The following is a 25113-nucleotide window of genomic DNA, read 5'->3' as shown; positions in this document are numbered from 1 at the left end:
AATGTTTTGGATAAAACTATTTAAGTGGAAATAAACACATGTTCAACCTATCATTATGAAGTAAATGTTCCACTTAGCAATGGCTGTAAAACAATGACACCATCTGTGTTTGGATTGGTCCCTTTAAGCCTCGCTTTCACTGCGCAGTTCTGTCTGCTACCACGTACAATCCCCTGGAAAAATGGAGGCTCAATTTACAGCATAAAGGAAGTGCGTAACCATTGCCCAAATCAAGAGGACAGCGCTTTTGATTTCCCCGATAGCTATCTGTGGCTATCCCCAGTTACCAAAGAGTGTTAATGCATGTTAGAAAGACCACATCGATGTGTCATAAATTTGCCCCTCTATGACCTCACAAGTTTGTTTTCTTCATCCTGATAGTAATTTACTTTGTCTCACCAAAGTAATGTCATCTTGTTAACAGCAAGGGTTTACCTTCAGTTTTGTTTGCTGTGGTTGATACTAAGACAACAGTGTTTTTCCTCTCTAGTTTTATCACTATTCACCTATACTCCCTTTTGCTGAAATGCTGATAGGTGAGTGTGTTAATATTTGTAACTGAAACCCAGATATTAGTATGATTATTTGCTAACTTTGCACATACTGTGAATCTCCAGTAATTTCTCTAGCTTGTTACATAGACAGTTAAAAATAACGGACGTAGGTACTGTGATGTCATCCATTGGTTTGTTTACTCCCGTACTGAAGCCGTAAGTTCGGCATTTCAGTCGCCACCATCTTGGTGTTTTTTTTGTTTTGTTTTTTGGAGCCAGAAGTGACCATATTTGGATGAGAGGGTGGAGCTGTGGAGGAGCGAAGGGTGGATCTTGACTGAGAAGCTGAGGACACTATCGGCCCGCTGATTAATTAATGCGTAAAATTAAGCCTTAATAAAATGTAAGTGGGTGAGTTAAAGAAAATTTCAACCCCTGTATACTTGTCATTAAGTGAGAAATTATCTACAGAGACCAAAATCATTTTAAATGTTGTTAAATGTTAAAGTTGGACATCTTAACGTGGGTGTATGTCGGGGTTGACTGACTTCTGAAGCCTCAAGTGGCCATTCAAGGAACTACAGTTTTTGGCACTTCCATGTTGGCTTCGATTTTCAGCCCTGGTGGTTGCCACTTGCTTACAAACCTTGTTGGGGGAGCAGTATGCTCGCGGGGCATTGGTTGTTGCTACATTTTGAAGTCCCATCTCCTTTTTAATGTACACTAAGTTCTCTGTAGTTTCTATCCCCAGTGGTGGAAATGGCGGACGGTGGAGCATCCAGAGTAACTGTGGAAAACAAAATGTATCTTCCTGACTGATCCATACAGGAAACCCAGTGTGCAAAGATGGTTGGGATTAGGCACTGACCTCACTGCCATTTTATATGGTTAGTCTACCATGGCCAACAAGCAGTCAGACTGTTTGATTTGATCTATCTGTTTTATGTCTTGTGAAGGAGCAAGAACATTGAATAACCTAAAACTTGTACATACACTGGCCACCCCATGAAATAATTCTGGGGAAACCACTGTTTTAAGGTCTACTTAAAGTTTGGGAGATGTTTATGATACGATACGATACGATACGATACGATACGATACGATACGGTACAATGCGATATGATACGATATAATGTAGTGCGATGTGATATGATACGATACAATAAAAATACTTTATTGTCCCCAAAGGGAAATTTGTCTTGGACTCAGGAGCTGCACCAGTATTGCTGCCTTACAATAATAGTCCAGAATAAATGACCATAACAAAATAAAAAGACATACTACACATAACAGTACTCCACATCAGCCACTCATGTATCACACATAACACCAGCAGAGCACCATAAGCCAAACACATGTGTCATTATTTAAAATCTTAAATGAAGCTGGCACAAATGAATTCTTAAAATGGTTCAGATTAAATTTGCATCCTGTATCATCTGTTTAATGATTAACTGCAGGAAAACAATGGACACGTTGAAAACAACTCGGCCTCATGATAAAAAACTCTTTGAGTTTAGAGAGAAAATTTCAAAGAATATGCAGTTGTGGCACAGCTGTGACTGTAGTAAATCTCCAATCCTCTCTGACAGTTTAAAGCAAGACAAACATGATGAGTGGGAGAAGAGACGCGGCAAGTGTCCATTCAAGAAGACATTGATGCTTGATAATAGAGAGCGGTGTGTCTGTGGGCTGCCAGCAATCCTTCGCTTCTTTACTTCAGGGGAACATACAGCAGCTCGGCTAACAAGATAAAAAATGTAACGCATTACCTGCAGGTGGTTTTTAAGTTTAAATGCACCACTGGGACAGGCAACTCTCCCTTGTACAGTATGCTGCTCACTTCTATAGAAGTGGGTTCAGTTTGAGTTTGACAGTCAGTCATCTCTAACATGCTCTTCATCTGACAGACTGCATGCTAATCATTTTCATGAAGCCATGTTTGTGCAAGCACGTCTTCTCTTCCCTCAACTGTATAGCTGCACACACACTCCTCTACATGACAACAATTATAACGTCCCCTGTTACTTCTGACAAACCTGGTGAGATGCTGCAGCCACCCACAGTTGATTGTGCTCCCTGCAACAGGAATTTTCCAACCACAGTTTTAAAAATTGCCACATTAGGGTGGACTGCCAACGCATTAATATTCAACACAAGACCCCGCATATAAGAGATTAGTTTCCTCATAAATATCTAAAAAAGCCGGGGAACAAGCATCGCTCTGCCAGTGCCCCCCTCATGGGTAATTGCTCCCATAACATACATCTAAGCTCCATTGAAAGGAGGAAAAAAAACCTGATGTAAACCAGTTAGTTCAGCAATTGAAATTGCATTCAATCTTCAATCTATTCTTGCATCACTTTGACAGCTGCACAACTCCAGCGACAACGCTCGGCGAGACAAGCCTGCGAGCTAGAAATAGATAAATTGTGAGCCAGTGTCAACACGGAGCAGACATTGGCCAGGGAGAAGTGTGTGTTATGTGTGCTGTTTAGGGTCCGGGTGACTGCACAGACACTGGAACTCAGGGGAGACACTGTAACATGCAGATGTGAGTGAAAACATGATGGATTTCCCGTCGCTTGAGGAGCAATTGCTTGACAAACTGAACGCAGTCTTAAGTGTTTCGGTGTGATGTATACATCCTGTGCAAACGATGTGGCGTTTCATTCAGCTGTTTGGATGTGCAGAGACAGAGAGACTATGGAGCGTGTACGGGGGGTCTAGACTGGGGATCAGCGGGTTTTTCGGTGCTCAGTGATGGAGAAAGGCTCTGTGGCTGTCAGGTTGCTCCCACTGATGAAGGGAAGCTGTGATTGACAGATGAGTCTTAGTGAGGACCAGCGCTGCTCTCTTCACTTGGCCTGAGGGATAGCATGACCTAAGGAGCAACATCCTTGTGGGGGCATTTAGGGTGTTCGCTCACCCATGGTTCACTCTATAGCTCCTATACTCCATCCAGAGAGGAGTATTTCCAGCATTTCTCCGGGTGTCTGTGTTGCAGCCTGGCTGTTTGTATAGTCTAAACATGTTTGTCATTCTCTTGTGTGCCTCAGAATAGCTTCATTTTGCTACGACAGAGATTATGTCGGGATTGTGTTGGCTGTTGTGGCACCAGAGGATTCTGAAAATCCTTCCTTCTCTTCAAGAATCCACTCATTAAATCCTTTGCATTCTTCCTACGGGCATGTGGCGTCGTCTCATCAAAATAGCTCCCACCACCAAGTTACTTCTCTGTATCCCTGCTAGACCCGGGATCAGCTCCATGAGTTGAATTATAGAGCGAGAAAGTCATTAAGTGGGATAAAGATACAAGGAATCGATGGAGCAATAGATACTCCGCGGCTCTCAATTGTCTCCAGTCCAGTGCACATGAGCATCAGGGTGGTAAAGCCTGCTTGTTGTTTCCAGGTGAGCTAGTCCTTCAGTTATTGAGGGGGGATCAATGATCAACAGCCTACCCAGACTACACGGAGCGTCCGGCTGGTTACTCCTCCAACCTTATTTATCTTCAAGTGTACAAATGGAAATTTTAGGTTAAACTGATATGTGTGTTATTTTGGGGTTGTAATATCTTAACAGAGAGGTTACAAAAGATTTCATTTAAAAGCTATAAATTGTGCTGCAAATCCCCTTTAGACAACACAATAAACCAGATGATGTAAGACCCTTAATTCCCCACAGAATAACAGGCGGTAGCAACCAATCTTCATTGTGTGTGGGCAGCTTTAAAATAGCGCCTTTGCCCGTCTTGAGCCTGTAATTTTAATGGCTGTGAGGAAACTGCTGGATAAATGAGACAGACAGACAGCTCTGGTCTAAAGGATAGTTCTGTTTTATTCTCTCCTTTCAGAGAGAAGCACACGACATCTCTCTCTCGCCTTAATGACACGCAGATTTGACTTGTTCTTGCCTTTAATTATGCGACCCACCTGGCCCCAGAGTCCTTCCTTATGGAAACTAATGGCCAATTGAAGCTCTGGTTGGTTGTCATTACACAGACGAGCCAACTGCAGCTGTCTCAGAGATGGGAAATAAATGACTTGAGTGCAAAGAGAGAATTTTTGGCCCTTAACCAGGAGGAAATGTATTCATTAAAGCGGCTTCACAAAATATCTGATGTTATAGATGTTATTTTTTGCCTCGGATCAGGCACAATGACACAGGAGTCATTGATGTGCTTCTCGGGCGGAGCGGAGGAGTGGGGGTGGGAGAGAGGGGCTTTGAGGCTCCATCCCCTAATGTTTTCTCAAAATCCCTGTGCTATTCCCTGATGAAATCTAATAAAACTGAGTAAATGTTTTCCTGTTGGTCCACTGCTGAAGGCCACATTAACTTTGCATTGTTGGAGATCCTTGACTTGCAATTAAAGCAGCCCTGATTATTATGGCATTAACAATGTAGCAGATTTGTCAGCTGAACATTCACTCTGCAAACTCTACTCCTGCATAGTATAACAAAAATAGTTTCAAGATTAGTAAAGGTGTGTACACCAAACTCCTACTACGTTATATAACTTCAATAGTAACATCAGACATTTTTTCCCCGCTTTTTAGGCAGCGGGAGTGAGAATTAGTCATCTGCAACTTTTTTGTGTAATGGTTTCAGAATGATGAAGACGTTTAGAGAACAATAAGATACAAAATAGGATGTAGTATAAGCTAAACAATAAACTGGATGTCTTCATGGAAATTTGGGAATCATTTCTGATACATCCCAGGGAAACCATCTCAAAGTTGAGTGTAGCTTGACATATATTGGAGCCAAAAACATCTAGTCACAGCCCAGTGGTACAGACAAGTGGTATATGTTCGGGTCAGTGAGGTGGGAGTAAATATTGTCAAGTCACTGCGCTTGGGCGGTGACTTGCCACATCAGAGACCGAAGAAAAAAACTGTCCTTTAAAGTTGGCATGATACGCAGCCGGTTGCTGTTATAGTTTAACAGTGCTCAGCGTTGTCAGGGGGAAACACAGTGGGACAAGAACGGAAGTTAAGGCGGTGAAAGTCCAAGTCTGAGGGGTGGTGGATGGGTCCAATAAACACTGACCTTCACCTGGGAGAGTGGTGTTTGGGTGTCATGAGATTATAAAATCAAACCCTGTTCTTTTCTCCTAAACCTAACCACTTGCATCAGTTGACAGTTGTGTTTTTGTACTAACTTAGTGCATTTATTTTGAAAGAGGATGTATGTAAACGTTGAATTTCCTGTGAAAACGGAAGTGTATTTTTAAAGAAGACAATGCATGTAACAGGCATGAATTGACATGGTGTACCAGAACATCAACAACCAACACACCCAAGGTACCTTTCACGTCATATCTGGACGTGGAAAGTCCATGGCCAAAATGTCAATATGTGACGAGGTCGGAGTGAGTATGTGCTGTATTTTCATATTGTTTTCTTTACCCTGTCATAAATGCGCCATAAGCATGCCTTATACACAAAGTATGTAAATGCTATCTATCCTGTATGGGTGAACTAATTTGGGGGCTGGTCCAACTCACAAATACTGCTGCTTGGTCAGTGATGTCTTAACCACTGAGTTTTCTTGCCCAAAACTGTGGAAATAAACCTAAAAACAAAAAAGTGTTTTACCTGATTTGTAAGTTTATTTTGAAAGAGACAAGCAGAAACTGTACATTTCCAGTGAAAACAGAATTTTTGTAACTGCTTATCCTGGGGTCGTGCAGGGGCTGGAGCCTATCCCAGCTGACATTGGGCGAGAGGCAGGGTACACCCTGGACAGGTCGCCAGACTATCACAGGGCTGACACATAGAGACAGACAACCATTCACACTCACATTCACACCTACAACCAATTTAGAGTCACCAATTAACCTGCATGTTGGACTGTGGGAGGAAGCTGGAGTACCCGCAGAAACCCACGCTAACACGGGGATAACATGCAATCTCCAAACCAGGTGTCTTGCTGTGAAGCGACAATGCTAACCACTGCACCACTGTGCCATATTTTGAAATGACACAATGCATGTTACAAGCGTAAATTGACATAACATCACTGAACGTTCAAAACTGACGAGCAGCATGTTTAGACATGTAGATCCACTGACAAAGGTATTTGATGAGCTGGAAGAGAACGTGTTGGATATATGTAGGTGCTGGGAACCTGTTTGTGAATTTTTGATTTTCTTTCTCCCTTCTTTTTGAATCATTTTTTCTTATTTATGTTTTTATCTGTGATGTACATACTACTCTGTGTGTCATTGTTTTGGTTGCTGTAGACATTTTTTCTTAAGGAAACAATAAAAGCATGATTCAAAACAGGAAAAACTCCACACGATGTTTTTTTCCTTTGCAGCTATTATGTTTTTCCCAAGCGATGTACAAATTTTTAGACTTTTTATTATCTCAAATGGCTTGAAAAATTGGGCACAAAACTGCCATGCCCCTGGTGCCCCCTAGTTTTGGGCTGAACCCTGAATGTTTACAGTGTCTGGCTCTGCCTCTGGTGTTTTGCTCATCATGACACTTATTTGTTTCCTGTTGTTACATGGACATACAGTCCATGTGCCTGTTGATAAATAATTCATACAGCACATTCAGTTTTTATGGCGTCAAACATGCTGTAGAACACACTTTGTACCAAACCTCTGATGACATTAAGTCCCCAGACTAGAGTAAGCCATACATTCCCAACCATGACATACAACGTGACACTTTTAATTTGAACTTCAGCATTAAGGAAGGAGAACACGATGACTCCCCCTCTGGCTGTGACAGGCCAAAATGATCTGGAAACTGGTCAGTAAGTGTAATGTGGCCCCCAGCATGTCACAGCATTGAGCCATGTGATGCTGAGAGTCATCTCACAATATGATGCCTATGGTTGGCTTAATGTGAATGAAATATTATTTTTTTCTCATTAAGTTTAGCTGTTTCTTCCACAGCACATGCCTGGTGTGTTCATGTGGAATGAGTCATTCATGCCTGTGGTCCATGAAGCCTCTCAGCCCACTCACATCCCCACACTGCCAGGTTTCCCGTGCAGCCTCTGCATCAATACCGGGAGCTTATATACATATATATTGAATAATAATTACTGAATCTGTGTGGTGGCCTACTAAACCTCGGTTCCTCCACCCTTGGGCTTCAGCCAGCCTATAGTATATTTCCTGCCGTCTCCGTCTGTGTCTCTGTCTGTCAGTCAGCGCTCTTCCGTCTCGCTCTGGGAGGCCAACCTTTCAGCATTTCCAATGATGTGCCTCGGAAATCTGTTTCCAGGGCAACCGGGGTACCAAATACTCTCCCAGCGGCTTCTCGCTTGTGCGTCCTTTGTTTACACTTTTCATATCTGTGTGAGGATGTAGGTTGCTCTAAACTGACAAGGATGGGAACAACAAAAAGGTACAATGCGTAAAATACAGCCATGGATGATGTCGGAGTAACAGCAGTCAATCTTATGTCACACATCCAGAATATTTGGTGTTTTTCCCCCCTGATTTGCATCCCTGATAATTATGATTTTAAGTACAAGTGTAAATTTCAAGTTATGTTTTCACTAGAGGCTGCACATTTATTTCAGACTCCCCACATTATATATGTTATTCCTACTTAATTAAACCACTGGGGAACATGAAACACTCCTAAAGCCAGTTGATCCTGATGCGCAGCTGCGCGCGCTCCCGTCAGACGAAAGCTGTAACATTTAAAAACTGACACCTTTCGTTATGTAACAGACACCGATGACAATGTCTGAATATGTTTCTGGTGATTACCTCCCTCGTTTATTGGACTTATTGAAAACCAACTCACGTCCACCACTTTTAAGCCTTGCGCTTGCGCGTAACGGAGCCGGGAGCTGTCCAAGTGCTGAAATGAGAAAAGGCGTTCCACTCCCATTCCTCAACAGAGGACGGTCCTCCACCTGCGAAAGATTTCACTTATGAGTAACAACACGGGCCGGCGGGGTTGTCTTCACAGAGCGAGCACTCAAATCTGAGCCAGCGCAAAAAGCTTCCAGCCTCCGCTGCGTTTTTTGGAGTTTCAGCCTCTCGGCGTCTGACCACTGGACTGATGTTTCTTCACACCTCCGCTTCGAGAAATCTGTTTTTGGGAGTCAGAGTTTCGTGAAACTAAACTATGATCTGTGGCTGCGTTGAGGAATGTCTCCTGTATTTTTGTGTGACACAAGAACACCCAAACGCCCACGACTTATTGGTCAGGAAGAAAGCGGTGCCCCTATTTGGATTATGTGTTTGACCAATGTAAACATATGGAAGAAATAAAAAAGTGAGCACATGGGAAAACCACCAGGAATGAATCGCTCCTTTATTAAGATTTTGGCAGCTTTATTTACATATTTCATGGAGACAAACAACTTCAGGTAGGCCAATTAATTTAGAAAATAAGATAATTCAGTGAAGTGATTCTATGCGTAATTTATGGAACAATATGACAAGGGCAGTGACTTCTTTTTGCGCAGACTAAGTTGATAATTGCTTGTTAGTGCTGCTTTAATTAGACTGAACTTACTCTGTATTTTCAACTGTTTTAATTGTTTTTATGAGCACCATTTGGTCCTTAAAATACACGTACATATTTTCCCTACAATGACTTAACAGTGACATTTACGCACGTAATAGTGTTGTCATTTTTCCTCTTGTGGCACCATAACAACATTCCTGCAATGTTTTATGAGATCACAACATGCTCTGTTATCTGTGCTGTGATCTTGCATGATGTGACAAGCTCTTTCTCGTGAAAAGGAGATGGCCACGACGTCGAAATCACACAAGATTCGCCTGATACGTGTGTGCTCTCAAACGCATTTTCTAGTTTCCCTGTGCTTGCCCATCACTCCCAGGCAGCTGCTAAGCGACAGATAAGGTTTAACTCCTGGTTTTCAGCTGCGACTTCAGTCTGCTAAAGTGATTTTCCTCACTGTGTGTGTGTGTGTGTGTGTGTGTGTGTGTGTGTGTGTGTTCCAGAGCTGTGGATGCCAAGGAGCACGATTCCAGATCATCCTCCAGCATGTCTCCATCAGACTTTCTGGACTCACTCATGGGTCGCACGTCTGGGTATGATGCACGAATAAGACCCAATTTTAAAGGTTTGTTTATCACTGTCTTTGTCTTTTTGGAAATCTTCACACACCTGACTTTACACTCAGTCTTACCTTTACATCCCCAAACCACAGAAACACCACCTTTTATTGTCATTGTGTGATGGAGTAGTTTTGCATGCAGAATACAGAGTCCCTTTCCCTTAAACACACCAGACTTTGGCATGAATACTTATCTGGAGATCCATTGATTGTTATCTAATGCTACCAGTCCTTTGAGAAGTCCTAAGAACAATCAATCACTCCACTTGACAGTTAACATCGGCTTGGATTGAACATCAACTAACCCCTCACTGTAACACTGCACACTTGTTTTCATTTGCTAAAATCATGACAGATAGAATCCATGTCTCCATTAAGTAATGATTTGGAGAAAACACAAAATCAGGCTTGTAAATATCACAGCCACAGTGGCACACAGGGATGCCACCATGACAGGCCAGATGATGGATGGTGCCCCCGTGGCAAGGCTGCAGGCTACCGACTTCCACTGTTGTTGATGCTATGATGCTGGGGACAGACACAGCATCTGTCACTGGAACGGAGCTGAGTGAGGAGAGGCCGGCCTGCTGGGGCTCAGGCCCACTTCAGGCTGGGTCAGGTGGGCTGGGATTTGTTGAAGGAGGGAGGGGGGTGGTGGGGATTCCAGTTGTTGAAGCCGCCAAGACGGGGACTGATCAGCAGGATTCAGAAACACATGGCCCAGATCTTTCCTCTCCATCTGGGAGAGGAGTGAAAATGTTGACAAGATTGCTGAAACGGACTTAAGATGGGAGGAGAACAGTCTGTTTAACACCGGCTGGCATTTTCAGGGGAGGGATGTAGTGAAAGCAACTGTTTCCAGCTAATGAAGAGAGGATAAGCACACATGGATTAAAAGGCACGGAGCATGATTTTAATGATGCTGGTTATATTTGTATTCTCTCTGTATTTTAGGGCAGATAGAGCTGTCTCATGCACAATGTCTTATAGCTAGAAAACAAACACTTTTGCAGGAACCCACTGCGATGTAAACAGATGATTTCGGTTGCGAACCTGCTAGTCATACTTTGAAGAGAGTCTTGAACTGTATTTCTGAAGGCTGACCTAGATTCCCTTGCTGAGTTTGTTGTGAGGAGGTACTGCTTTATTTTTCTGCTTCTGCTGTTAAATGCAGCTACCTGACGACAAACTGAGGCAAATATTAATACCAAGTGCCATGCAATATTGATGCCGAACGCACAGGGGAAGGGCACTATGAAGGGCTTACAACTTCACTTATCAGATAGGTGGGGAGAAAAAGATTGGCTGTGGCTTTATCTGGCATAACATGCCAAGCCTCGTGAAGAGATTTCAGTATAGGCCAAAAAAGGACACCTCTCATTAGAGCATGCTGGGTGTTGGACAGAAAATGCTCACATTTAATATAGTAACTAACAACGTACTGTAGGGCTGCAACTGATGAGTATGTTCATCAGTGAATAACCTGTATCTGACTGTTTTGATTCACTGATTAATTGTTTAGTACAAAAAAGTCAGTCATAGTAAAAAATGAAAATGAAATAATATCCATTGCTTGTTTTTTAGAGAAAAAACAAGCAATTGAAGATTAAGAAAATATTCATAGTAAAAGGGTGATTTCAGTATATTTCAACCTGGACCACTTTTCCGTGTTTTTGTGTCTAAATGACTGATGGAGACAGCAATTTTTTTAAGTTTATCCAATGTTGAGAGAGACTGCAGCAGCAGGCACCGATGAAACAGGCTGCAATGTGACCACATATGTGTGGGTATATGTGTAATCTCAATGTCCACTGAAAGAGATTTTTTTGCCACTGACAGGCTCAGATTATTATTCTAAGTGTCTGTTGACATTTTGGAAAGGATCCCTACAGAGATAGACCTTTTTATTTAATCAGAACAGCCCTAAAATCGCCATCACCAAACCCACCAGACTCCATTTAAATAAACAGTAATTTTAGAGTGTATGGAGCCAGCATGATTTCACATCTAGCTGGATCAATTCCAGGTTTATTTTAGCCAAACCAGAGTTGGTAATTGTTAGAACAGCGGAAAGATGAAAGAAGATGTTTTTCGTGAGATTAATTTTGTTTCAGTTGACTTTGAATGAAGAGTGTTTATGATTATAAAATCACAGTTTATTTCAATGGACTCTGGTGGCTTTGCTGATGAAGATTTCAGGACTGTTTTTGGTTTAACAAAAAAGGATCTCTTCTTAACATTTCTGAAGGGTCCTTTCAGTAATGTTGTCAGGCACTTATAATTACAATCTGAGCCTGTCAGTAGCAAAAACAAACACTTTTAGTGGATGTACATTGACGGTGTGCAGTTGCCCTTTGACATTACATTACAGCCTGTTTAACCACTGCTGGCTGCAGCAGTCTTACTCGATACTGGACCACTGTAAGAAATTGTTTCTCCCATTAGTCCCCTTGGACACAAAAATATGGCAAAATAGGATTCAGATTCAAAAATACCGAAGTTACCCTTTAAGAAGCAGTAACTAGTAATTTCTTTGGCATTTTTGTCTTTAAAAAATACTTAAACGATTAATCAGTGATCAAAATAGTTGCCCATTCATTATCTGTCCATCGACTAATTGATTATTTGGTTAATCATTGCAGCTCTACTGTTTGTATATGCATGCATTTGTCTGTGTGTGCATGTATCCAGTGCTGAATTGTAAAGACATGATGTTAGTTTACCACAAAAGATCACCACACAAAAGATCGCTACCTAATTATAACAATTATAACAAGCTGACACAGTTTGATGTCGTTACAGATTATTAGATTTAGTTTGAGTACAGCTGCATTTAGAAACATTCAGTAAAACATTATTTTAGTCTCTAACATAGGTCCTTATGTGATCTTTTGAGTCTGGTTTAACAAAGCATGCAGCATGTCACCATCCACTCCTGGAGCTCCTATAAAATAGAATAAAATAAAAAAAAGAAAGCCAGTGCCTGTTGGTATTAATGCATGTTGACATACACAGTGAAACAGCAGCTTGTGAACCAACAGACCCAAATTTCCTGATGAAACATCTTCACTGCTCCAAACCCAGTCGTCCTTGATGATATGGTTTAAGGCTCTTTCCTGTCATGTCATTGTCATTCCATTTCACAGGTCCCCCCGTAAACGTTACATGCAATATTTTTATCAACAGTTTCGGCTCTGTCACAGAGACAACCATGGTGAGTTCCTCTGGCATTTTGGCTGATTTTCTGCACAATGTGTTATCTATCCCTCAACCTGCAGGTCCACCAGTTAATGTTACCTGCAACATATTTATCAACAGCTTTGGTTCTATAGCAGAAACTACAATGGTGAGTTGAGCGTTGTGCTTGGACGTCTAAAGCCCTGACCCCTGCTCAGGAAGACTGAATCATCCTGTTGTTGTTTTTTTACCTGATATAATTTTTGACATTTATCATTGCTGTGTCACAAAATGACTTTGTTTTTGCCATTAACGAGTCTATTGGCGGGTCCATGAGGCGCACGCACATTAAGGTTTCTCCCCCCATGAAGCCCCCTTATGCATGTGTTAGTCCAGTTTTAATAATTAATACAATAAACCCCAACCAGTAAGTCACTTAAAGTGCAGCCAATAACTGTAGGTGTGAGGGGGGGCTGGGCTTTAAAACAAGCTGATCTACAATATGTAACGCGTGAAGGCGTCAAGCTGCCTGTGGGGTAAAAATATAAAACCTGCGAGGCTGCATCACGATCAAAGGATTCATAATGAGTGATAATAACTACTTAGATTGTGAATGAAGGATGTTAATTTGCACAGGAGCTGGAGCTCGTGAGATTGCCAGGGAATTACACAGTTTTAGACACGCATGCAAATATTTGGAACCGCCAATATTCTGATGAAATGTCAAACAACATAAGGGCCTCTCATCATCATGACATATCAATTACTCGGAGCAACTGAGCTTTGTGACACTCAGTTACACTACTAACTGCACTGTCAGTCTTCCCCATCAGCCATTACATCTTAAAAATCAACCATTAGCTGCTATAATGGCTCTTACATAATTATAGTTGATGAGAAACATTATTATGAGGTCAGTGTTTTGCAACTTGTAACAATAGATAACCATCAAGCTGGTCAAGATTATGTAGACACTTAACTGATAGTGTTGCTGGATGATGTAGATTTAGCCAAATGTGCATTGAAATTCATTTCCTGTTCGTCATCCATTTTATTTTTTGTCATGTGTTGTTATTCATATTACAGAACTGAAAATGTTTTGTATTATTGCAACAATTAATTGACTGTGACAATATGGATGTAACAAGAAAGTCCGTGAAGTATTCAAGCTCCTTACTTAAGTAAAACTAAAAAGTATAAGCAGCTAAATGTATTTAAGGTATCAAAAATAAAAGTATTGACTATGCAGAATGCCCCCTTCCAGAGCATTATTGTAGATATTTTATACATTAATGTATAAGAGCAATTTAATGTTGAAGTTGGTCATCATTTAAATTGCTTTGTATAATCTATAAGATGCATCATATTTTCCCATATTGTCAAATAAATGTAGTGGAGTAAAAAGTACAGTATACCCCTGAAATATTGTATGCTAGAAATATCAAGTAGCATAAAATGGAAATACTTAAGAGAAGTACAAATACCTCAGAATTATACTTGAGTAATGTACTTAAGAAAATACATCCGCTTGCTTGCTCCTCATCACTGCCAGATGCATTTTGTGCAGTAGAAAAATCATGAAGACACAAGGCAATCTTCCTATTTCCCTCATCAAAAGGAGATATATAATATTAAAAACCGATACAGATGACTGCTTTCTCATAAACCCCAATCACTGGACTACAAAATATGCAAAGCCGCTTGTCATCTCCGCAGGATTACAGAGTGAACATCTTCCTGCGGCAGAAGTGGAATGACCCTCGGCTGGCGTATAGTAAATACCCAGATTCCTCCCTCGACTTGGACCCGTCCATGTTGGACTCCATATGGAAACCCGACCTCTTCTTTGCCAACGAGAAAGGGGCCAACTTCCATGATGTCACCACTGACAACAAGCTGCTGCGGATCTTCAAGGATGGGACCGTCCTCTACAGCATCAGGTGAAGTATTGAGGATGTTGTTAGGAACAAAAACAGGACTGAAAATGGAGGTTTACAGTAGAGCTGATGAGCTGATCGACAGGAAATGAACTGGCAACTATTTAAAGTATTGGTTGATCAGTTGAATGTCCAGTGTTAAAGATTTAGTGGCACCTATAGCTTTGAGGTAACAGAGCTGAAACTTCTCCTGTGTGCCAACTGTGTGGGAGACCTTTGGTGACGAATGCAAAAATGTGAAAACGTGAAAATGCAAAAATGCTAAAATGCAAAAGGCCCTATCTTTCAGACCTAGAGTTGTCTTGCTTTGGTCTGAATCAGGGACTAATTTTATTACAAAGATGCATAATTGCCTAGAGTTGGTTCGTGTTCTCACGGCAGCATTTACAAGTGGAACAGATCAAATGCCTTGTGTGAGAAAGCTGCTCTTGATTGGTCAGAATTTCCATGCGGGAAAAACCCAGGAAGTAAACTAAACGTTGAAGAAGAGTACACTTGCAAGATGAATGTGACACTTTCTAATGTCACAATGGAGGGACAACTACGCAGGTTGATTTTAGCGCTGCTCATCGTGGACTATATTGCTGTCATTGTTCATGTTAGTCAAACCATACAGTTTGAAAACGAGGCGCGGCTCCAACTAGAAAACAATGTTTTGATTGGACTGTAACATGCTCATGTGTAATGTGACTGCAGTTGGTTCAGATTGAGGTCGGAACAACTTCTCACCACAAACGAACCACACCAGAGTTCGTTTGTAACCATGCCGAGACCACCTCTTCAAGAAGGTCTTGGTACAGTTGTTTTTGTGCGCACCCAAGTGCAATTGCTGTGTTCACACCTGCCCAAATGAACCGCACTTAAGGGGCAAACGAACTTGGGTTTGATTGAACTGAACCAAACAGGGCATGTGTAAAAGAACTCTACATTGTGAAAGAGACTGTGAGAGTCTGTAAACCAGTGGATAGATTTGTTTGAGTGTCACAACCCCCGCAAAATTATTCATTTCACTCTCAGGATTTGGTTCATTCCATTCCATAACCTTTCAAAAGTCTACAAAAGCTGCACTATTAAATCATTTTAACCTTATTCAAGTCAGCAGAAGGCTTAACCGGAGGTTAGCCACATTAGTGAAGTCTCTAGTGCGCTTGCTCTATGGGTCCAATGATGGGTAAGATCCGGGTAATTTTACAAGCGGGAAGACAAACTTTTTTGCCGTCATGCACCAGTGAGCAACTTTCATAGAAATGAACAGGGCTCTGCCTCCAACTCTATCCAGTTCTCTTTATGCATCCATGATGTAGATATAAGTGATTCATTCTAAGGTAACAAAAGTAAAACATTCTTATTTTTTGGGTGATTATAAACTAATAAAAACATAGATATGACTATTATATTCCATTTCTGCCAATAGATGCCCCTAAAAAAATGTTTAATTTGTCTTCTATAATAGTAAACCGATAATCTTTGCGATTACTCAGACAAAACTAGATATTTTATGAAACATCTGGGAATTTGTCCCTGTTGTCAGTCCTCAGGCCAGGTAATTAATCAAGAAAATAATCAATAGATTATTTGATAATGAAAGTGTTTGTTAGATGCAGCCCTAGTTTAGGGCTGTTCGTCTGTAGCTGAGGTAGGAATCTGTACTAAGGAAAAAGTGATACTGCAGAGAACCAAACGCTCTGATGCATAGATCACCCCAGGACATGTTCACTTATTGCTTTTCTTACATTTCCTCTCAAACATCAAAGACTGTCAATCTAAAAGCAACAGTATTAAATGGATTTTATCTCATTATGATCACTCCTTTGAAATGGCATCTTTCACTGAAGTACAGTACATTCCCATATGTGATGTAGATTTTTATTAAAAGAACACTGATTGCGAGAGGGCAAGCTAATCTCAGGGGCATTGTTGAGAATCCAAAGTGAAGATAAGAAAAGGAATCCTTCTTCATGTTGGTCTCAGCATGCAGAATTTCTGCACATAAAAGCCTCGCGATAGACTCGGAAACATGCAGCTGGGATGGATGGCATTTTAAAGGCCCTATCAGCCCAAAATTTGAGCACAACTCAGGACAAGATATGAAAATATGTTTCATTTCATTTCAATACGACTTCAGTCACACGCAGTATTCAATTTTCTCTGCAATGATGCGATATGAAGCAGATCAATTTTGAGTCCATTTAGAGAGGCTCAGGTGTGGAGGCAGAGTGGGTCAACGGGAGAGATGAAAGGTGGTTAGCCACTCTCGCCATTCATGAGAGAAACGACAGAGTGGGCAGACTGTGGAGCACAGTTCATCGCAGAGACAATACGCTGCAGTAATGAAAGTGTGATAGGAACCTGCTGAAGGGAATCCTGCATGATATGTCAGAGGCTATCGCACAGGAGAAACTGTCTCACAATACAGAGATTACCAAAAAAGTACCACCTGTAGCAAGCAAATTATTTCCAACTCAGGTCGACTCACAAGTTCAAGGTTTAATAAATATATTTCTGTCAAAATCAAATATATTCATTGGTGTAGTCTGCTCACTACATCTTACTGTGTGGCTTTGTCTCGCCTCACAGGTTGACTCTCATTCTGTCCTGCCCGATGGACCTGAAGAACTTCCCGATGGATGTCCAAACTTGTACGATGCAGCTGGAAAGTTGTAAGCATTAATTTTGTCTCAGGTTTGTCACTGCACTTCTACCTTTGCATTTGTAAATTCTGATTCAGCTATTCTCTCCTGTCTCTAGTCGGCTACACCATGAACGACTTGGTTTTCGAGTGGCTGGAGAACGGTGCGGTGCAGGTGTCAGAGGGGCTCACACTGCCTCAGTTCATCATGAGGGAAGAGAAGGAGCTGGGATACTGTACAAAACACTACAACACTGGTCAGAGGAAACACACAAACAACCACATGCTGTTTGGCAAACTCTTCTAGTTTAGTGGAATTGACTTGCATTTGTGTTTCAGGTAAATTCACCTGCATAGAGGTGAACTTTCACCTGGAGCGGCAGATGGGGTACTACCTGATCCAGATGTACATCCCTTCCCTCCTCATTGTCATCCTCTCATGGGTGTCGTTTTGGATCAATATGGATGCTGCGCCTGCCAGAGTGGCGCTGGGGATCACCACTGTGCTTACCATGACCACCCAAAGCTCCGGCTCCAGAGCTTCTCTTCCAAAGGTGAACCTCATCTGTTTCTTTTGGCAGCATAAGTTGTAAATTTGCAGGTCGAAAAGTTGTGCTAATATCAAATCTGTACGTCTCAATCATGTACATCACATAAAAACTGGCAGAACATATTGCAAAGAGATGGATTTTAAAGGAATGCTTCAGTGATTGTATTTATTTGTAAAGAATTAATCAGAAACACGCATTTAAAGGTTTAAGAATGAGCAAATGAATATGAATAATGTCCCTTTGCAAATGTCTAAATCAAGTTTCACCTCTCAGATGTCCAGACATTCGTGAACTATGCATAGCTTCTTGCTTGCATGATTGTGTTATGTTGTTACAGGCTCAGATCAAACAGTTGCAAGTATCGAAATTCTGTGAAAAAAGTATAATGTGTTAATTTTTCATGAGACAGAGGCAACTTTGTTTGAGAAATTTAAGAACCAAAGTTATTTCAAGGTCGTCCGAGGGGAGCATTTTGAAACATGACACACTTCTGCAGGTGCAAATGGATTGTTCATGACGTGGAACAAATATAAAAGGAAAACATTAGGTTTAAGTAAAAAAGTGTCACCTTGGCGAGATACTTGCCAAGCTACAGTCCACTGCAGGCCACAGTGCGAGTCCAACAAAGAACAACCCAGTTGTCTTTTAGCGAGTCATCGCTGTATTTCTAGCAGCGTCTTAGCCACTTAGCTTGGGTGTTTTTTCGCAACCCGTTACTGTTTTTCCATGGGGGAAAGTGCCACAAAAAGCGATTGTTTTTATCAAGACATTGCTACATTTCCTGCTGGGAAAGTCATTGTTTTTCAACTGAGACATCGCTGCTTTTCCAGTGGTAATTGTGCCCCCAAAACCAAGTATTTTAAGGCTAACCATGACCAAGTGGTTTTCGTGCCAGACCTAACCACACAGCATTGTTGAAAGATGATAGAAAGGCAACAGTAACTCAAATAACCACTGGTTACAACCAAGGTCTGCAGAAGACCATCTCTGAACCAACATGTCAAACCTTGAAGCAGAAGCAGAAGACCACACCAGGTGCCACTCCTGTCAGCTAAGAACAGAAAACTGAAACTACAATTCACACAGGCTCAACAAAACTGACAATAGAAGATTGGAGAAACGTTGCCTGGTCTGATGTATCAACGGTTCAGGCTGGTGGTGGTGGTGTAATGGTGTGGGGGATATTTTCTTGGCACACTTTGGGCCCCTTAGTACCAACTGAGCATGGTTTAAACACCACAGCCTACCTGAGTATTGTTGCTGACCGTGTCCATCCCTTTATGACCACAGTGTACCCATCTTCTGATGGCTACTTCCAGCAGGATAACACACCATGTCACAAAGCTCAAATCATCTCAAACTGGTTTCATGAACATGACAATGAGTTCACTTTACTCCAATGGCCTCCACAGTCACCAGATCTCAATCCAATAGAGCACCTTTGGGATGTGGTGGAACGGGGGATGCGCATCATGGATGTGCAGCTGTCAAATCTGCAGCAACTGTGTGATGTCATCATGTCAATATGGACTGAAATCTCTGAGGAATGTTTCCAGCACCTTGTTGAATCTATGCCACGAATTATTAAGGCAGTTCTGAAGGCAAAAGGACGTCCAACCTGGTACTAGCAAGGTGTACCTAATAAAGGGGCCAGTGACTGTATGTACATCGTATATAGAGCTACAGGGACTTAAAGACCAACTCATATTTTACATTTAAGAGCAGTTAGATTGTCCTATTGTTCTAATGTCTCTGGGAACTTATATTACTTTCTTACTGTAACATGGCCGCAATACTTTGCAGTTGTTTCAGCCAGAGAACAGATTCATGACCCAGGAAAACATGAAGACAAATTAACAATCTAAACAAGAAGACAATGCAGAGCCAGAGATGAATGAGATGAATAAAGTATAAATCATTGCTGACTGTTTGAAGTACTTCTGACACAGCTGTGTCTCTTTCATCTGTTATGTGAAAGCCACTGTACAACTGCAGTGGATCAGAAGCACCTTATTTCAGAGATGATTAAACCATAACTAGGCAGCTCTTTTAACCTGCTTGGTATGATTCACCGCATTCAACATTTTCGTGTGAAGATGTTGCCATCTAAAGCATGTGTATATTGCCGACAGCTATGGTCGTCTGCCGTAGCTTATTTACAATCAGGGTAAATTGCCATGCACATATTGTGAAGGGTACTACAGGCACTGAGAGACAGATCCTGATGATCAATCACTCTCCACGCATCAGTGTGCACATAGGCACTGAAGGCCTCAGCCACGTCAGAGATTCTCACATAAAAGACACGCATACTGATAAATATTTAAAGACAAGGCTTTGAGGGCCCAGATTCAAGAAAACAATAACTTAATATGCCTTAACTTGCCTTAGAAAGCTGAGTTGTTTTCTCCACATGCTAATCAGCTGCCATGGAGTTAGGTGGTCACAGTGATGAACAGTAAAGTCTTTCAACTTCATCCTCATTTTTCCAAGAGTAACGGATCAAAAACAGTGCTAACGGTACAAACTAGTGCTACAGTTCTCTTTCTGTTGCTAATGAGGGCAGCAATTATTTCCCACTGTTTATGGCCATGCAATCACTGACATTACTGGCAGCTCTAATACACTTGTTAGCAAACATTACCTGTAATTACAGTCATTTAGAAATCCCTGTTAGCTGACATGATGAGCAAGATAAAGGGAGAATAAAGGGGAAAGAAAAGGCGGATCACCAGGTACGTAGCTCTAACCGATCCAGGACTCAAAATAGAAACAGAAAGGTTAAATAAAATCTACCAATACTTCAAGTCAGCGCATAAATTCATACTGCATTTGAACTGTTGGCTGATGCTGTCACCTTGGAGGATCTAACAGGGGAAATCTGTTTTCTCTTCCAGGTCTCTTACGTGAAAGCCATTGATATCTGGATGGCTGTGTGTCTCCTCTTTGTATTTGCTGCATTGCTAGAATATGCTGGGGTTAATTTTGTCTCCAGGCAACAGAAAGAGTTCCTTCGCCTGAGGCGAAGACAAAGGAGGAATCACAAGGTAAGCTCTCAATGTCTATACAAGGTTGCTGTTTGGTTTTCAAACTTTCTGGCCACACTGTGGCTTGAGGGAAGCCAACGTCCATTGGTTGGCTGCACCACTTTGTTTTAGACTGAAATATCTCAGCAAAGATTTGATTAAGATCTATTCAGTTTTGTGTAGGCATTCATGGTACCCAGAGGATGAATCTATATGACAGGTGATGCTCTGAGTTTTCCTCTAGTGCCACTAACAGGTCAAAATCTACCTGGTCAACTGGCACAAAATTTGGCATTCATGGCCCCAAATGATGTATCATCTAATGTGGTGATTTCCTGATCACCATGAGCTTGACTTTGTTGTATTTCTCACAGATTCTTCAGTATCTATTAGCATAAGTGTGCGTGTGCATTACCCCCATTGACCTTAATCTTGACAAAATGAAAGACATTTATACCATAAATTGATGCCAAAAGGACCCTCAAACCCCCGTTTCATATGGGTCCACCCCTATGTGGAAACAAAACCCACGCCCTTGTCTATTGGATACATTACCATGAAATGCAGTGCCTTAGCATTCATGTATTCCTCAGGAGAAATTATCAAGTCAAGTCAATTTTATATAGGGCCTATAGGCCCTAGAGCAGTGACTTGTGAATGTGTCAAGTTTGTAAAAAACACTTTATTATGAAGTACAGTGCATTTCCGGCACAGGGCCTTTTTCCTGCTGTGGAGTTACTTAAGACATGGAGACAACTCCACGACATGGCCAAATGCAAGTACGACCCTGAATGTGTTAAACTGTGTGGACCTTGAACTGTTGATTAAGAAGCCTGGACCCCGTGGCTTGACTACTTGGGAACCACTGAGCTAGAGCCCAAAATTCCCAAATAACAAATGTGACACAAAGGGCTCTATAATCTGTACAGCAGGACAAGACCCTTATTTCAGATAAGCGTGTACCAAATAACTGAAAAATGATAAGGTCTTTATAGACCATCAGGATGACTGATGACTTTAATAACTTTGGTGATTCTCTGACTTTTAATCTAACACCATCATCAGGTCTAAATTTTGGTTCATGACCAAATACCTACAAAACTAATGACAGTCCCATCAGACTCAGCTGTATTTTTTGTTGAGTGTTAAATTGCTAACATTAGCATGCTGACAGACAGGAAGGTGATTATATCTACCATGTTAGCATTGCCATTGTAGGTTTGTTTGCATGCTGGTGTTAGCTTTAAGCCCAGAGAACTGCTAGCTCTACAGAACTGGCTGTAGACTCTTGTTGGGATGTTGAAGGATAAACAGTGATTTAAAATTCATCCCGCAGGCAGTCATTCTAAGTGGTTTATCATTAAAGTGCATCAGGTTATCTTTTTTTAATTTGAATGTGTTATCTCATGATTAATGTTCATGTAAGTTCACATTGCTAACAGCAACACTGACCCAGTGGCCATGAAGAAGAAGCTCATTCTGTGCACATGTGCATGTGTTTTTCCAGGATGAGGAAATGCGTGAAGGCCGCTTTAACTTTGCTGGCTACAATATGAGTCAGTGTCTACAAACAAAGGATGGCTCAGCTGTTAAGAACGCTGCTCCGGCTCCAAACCCTCAACCATCTGTTCCCAAGGACATAGACACCATGAGGAAGAAGTTTGTGGACAGAGCCAAGAGGATAGACACTATCTCCAGGGCTGCTTTTCCTCTCGCGTTCCTCATCTTCAACGTCTTCTACTGGGTCACCTACAAGATCATAAGGCATGAGGACATCCACCAAAAGACTTAACACTTGACAAACAACATATACTTTTTCCATTTCTCAGATTGAGAAATGCCTGGGAAGCACAGCGAGATGAGATTGGAGACTGTGCATCGAGAGGTAGCCGACCATGGTGGTTTTGACGGTGGTGTTCTTTCAGGGATAATGTATAATGTTCATGCGTCATACAGTAATGCTCATGTTCTGATAATGTGAACAGCTCTTGAGACGCAGATGCTTTTTTGTTGTTGTACTGCTGCATATTTCCTGACAAAATCTGGAAAAATGGTTTTAACTCAAGGCTTAGTAACATGTTGGAGCAGATGGACCAAATTTTTGTCTTTGAATAAATCCTACCTTGGCACCTGTACAAGGAACAAAGAAACATTCCATGGATTTGTAACTGTAAGGTAGCTTAGTCAGACCCTCAATGACTTTTTGTGATTGCAAAAAGGGTATTTCTTAAGGATGCTTAAGACTGTTTTATATTGTAATACTGTCACGGCACTTCCTCTATGTTTATACAAAATAAAGCAGCAAAACTTCTAAAATATACACACAGAAAGCACATACTGACACACCCTTCAGACATTAGGCAGCAGCCCACGTTTTCAGGCATGGGCGCGAACAAAGGCGATGAAAATCTGGAATTGGACACCGCATTTTTATGAAATACCCGAGGCCTTAGATATCAAAGATTTGGTGAGATGAAGTGCTGTGCTTCTCTATTTTTTCAAGCATCTCCTCTCGTTCAGTGGTCTATCAGAGCCGAATGCAGCGTTTGATCTTTTCTACCTGTGGCCAGACATCCAAAGGTACTCCTTGTTGTTTCCTTTCTCTCTGAGTGTATTATAAATCACATTCATGGACAACTGATGTCACTTCAAATCAGTGTTTAAAAGTTTATTCAGATGTTATAAAAGTCGCAAGTTTTTCTTTTCATTCTGAAATGATTTAATAAATAAACTGTCATATATTTCACAAGCTAGGTTCATGAAAGTATAACGGCCAAGTGTATAGGTAAGCCTACAAACTGTGAACACGCACTGCATTATTCAATGTTGTCATATGCCCATAGCCACATGAATTCATTTATATTCCAGGTAAATACTACAGGTATCTTAGGTATGGTTTTAGAGTTTGAGACTATGTTTTTTGTAGATTTAGTCTGATGAAATATTTATTGTAATGGAGGAAAAAGGTTATGTTTATAAAAAAAAAAAATAGCTTTCTGTATACTTCTTCAACCTCCGCTGTGGCCTGTTTCCCTCCACTTGGCGTGTTTGTTGCTGGATGGTGACATATGTTTGTAGGATGGATTCAGCAGTGAAGGACAGATCTGTACAACATTCACGGTACAGAGCAGCTACTGGTCCTTGCACTCCTGATAAACTGTGGTAAAGAACTCCTTTCTTGAATGCTATTCCCGAAAAAAAAAAAAAAGGTTATTTACTGGTCTGTACATCAATAAAAACTGACTGCACCATATTTACTTTACTTCCACTTCTCCTGTCATGTGTAAAGTAGAAGACTCGTTTTATACACTCATGCATTTGTTGACGCACCATATTGCATTCTTCACATGTAGGAAATGAATAGATGGAAGCCTTTCCGGAAAAAATAGCTGACAGAATAAGGCATGAACACATGAAAATTCTTTTTGCGCCTGTGTTGCAGATCGGATCAAAGAAAATAACAAACACAGTCTCCTCACAGAGCCTGTAAGTCAGGGTGATGACACACGCCATGGATTGCTGGGTGGCCTGGGGTGACACAGATATGATCTGACAGCGGGTTCCCATTAATGCATGATAATGGACTTCACACTGTAGCGCTGAGATTCCATCAGCTGGGGCTGAGCTACCAGTTGAATGAAAAATATTGGCATGGCATCTATACACAAGGGAGGTATTGTATTAGATGTTTTGTAAATAAAGGTGCTTCTAAGTGCCCTGCATTTATATAGTGCCACTCTACCTTACAAGACAACGCACTTTACAAGTTGCCCCTTCCTCTCATTTACTCGCACACACATGCATACACAGATGATGATGATGATGATGGAGCTGCACCGTCAGCAACTGCAGCAGAGCAGGCCTGGCCTTTTTCAGCATGCAAAGCCAGAAACTACCAACCTTATGATTAAAGGAACAGTTCATCCCAAAGTCAAACATACATATTTTAAGTCTTACCTGTAGTGCTATTTATCAGTCTAGATTGTTTTGGTGTGTGTTGGAGTGTTGGAGATATCATCCGTAGAGATGTCTGCCTTCTCTTGGATATAATGGAACTAAATGGCACTCAGCTTGTGGTGCTCAGTGCCAAAAAATACATTTGAAAAACTTAACACCAATGTCTCTTTCCAGAAGTCATGACCCAGTTACCCAAGATAATCCACAGATCTTGTTGTGAGCAGTTTCATGTAGGGACTATTTTCTCTTTACTGAGCTACACTCTTAAGGATT

At 41.3% G+C, this 25113-nt stretch overlaps 1 protein-coding gene across 3 annotated transcripts; it reads left to right on the top strand.

The window, feature by feature from the left end:
- The first annotated feature begins 8215 nt into the window (after nt 1-8215).
- Nucleotides 8216-24127, top strand: glra2 (glycine receptor, alpha 2). Of its 3 annotated transcripts, none has more exons than XM_050048745.1 (9): nt 8216-8843; nt 9448-9569; nt 12842-12909; nt 14457-14680; nt 17255-17337; nt 17426-17563; nt 17646-17860; nt 20755-20904; nt 22391-24127. In XM_050048745.1, the coding sequence occupies exons 1-9, from the start codon at nt 8758-8760 to the stop codon at nt 22673-22675; spliced, it is 1371 nt and encodes a 456-aa protein (XP_049904702.1). In that variant the 5' UTR covers nt 8216-8757; the 3' UTR covers nt 22676-24127. The 3 variants fall into 3 exon arrangements, with proteins under 3 accessions (XP_049904702.1, XP_049904703.1, XP_049904704.1); XM_050048746.1 differs by lacking the exon at nt 12842-12909 and adding an exon at nt 12710-12777; XM_050048747.1 differs by lacking the exon at nt 8216-8843 and adding an exon at nt 12710-12777 and having other exon boundaries at nt 9517-9569; nt 12882-12909.
- The last annotated feature ends 986 nt before the right edge of the window (nt 24128-25113 follow it).

This window comes from Epinephelus moara, chromosome 7 (assembly GCF_006386435.1).
Source record: "Epinephelus moara isolate mb chromosome 7, YSFRI_EMoa_1.0, whole genome shotgun sequence".
NCBI lineage: Eukaryota > Metazoa > Chordata > Actinopteri > Perciformes > Serranidae > Epinephelus > Epinephelus moara.
This window is presented reverse-complemented; position numbering and strand designations above follow the sequence as displayed.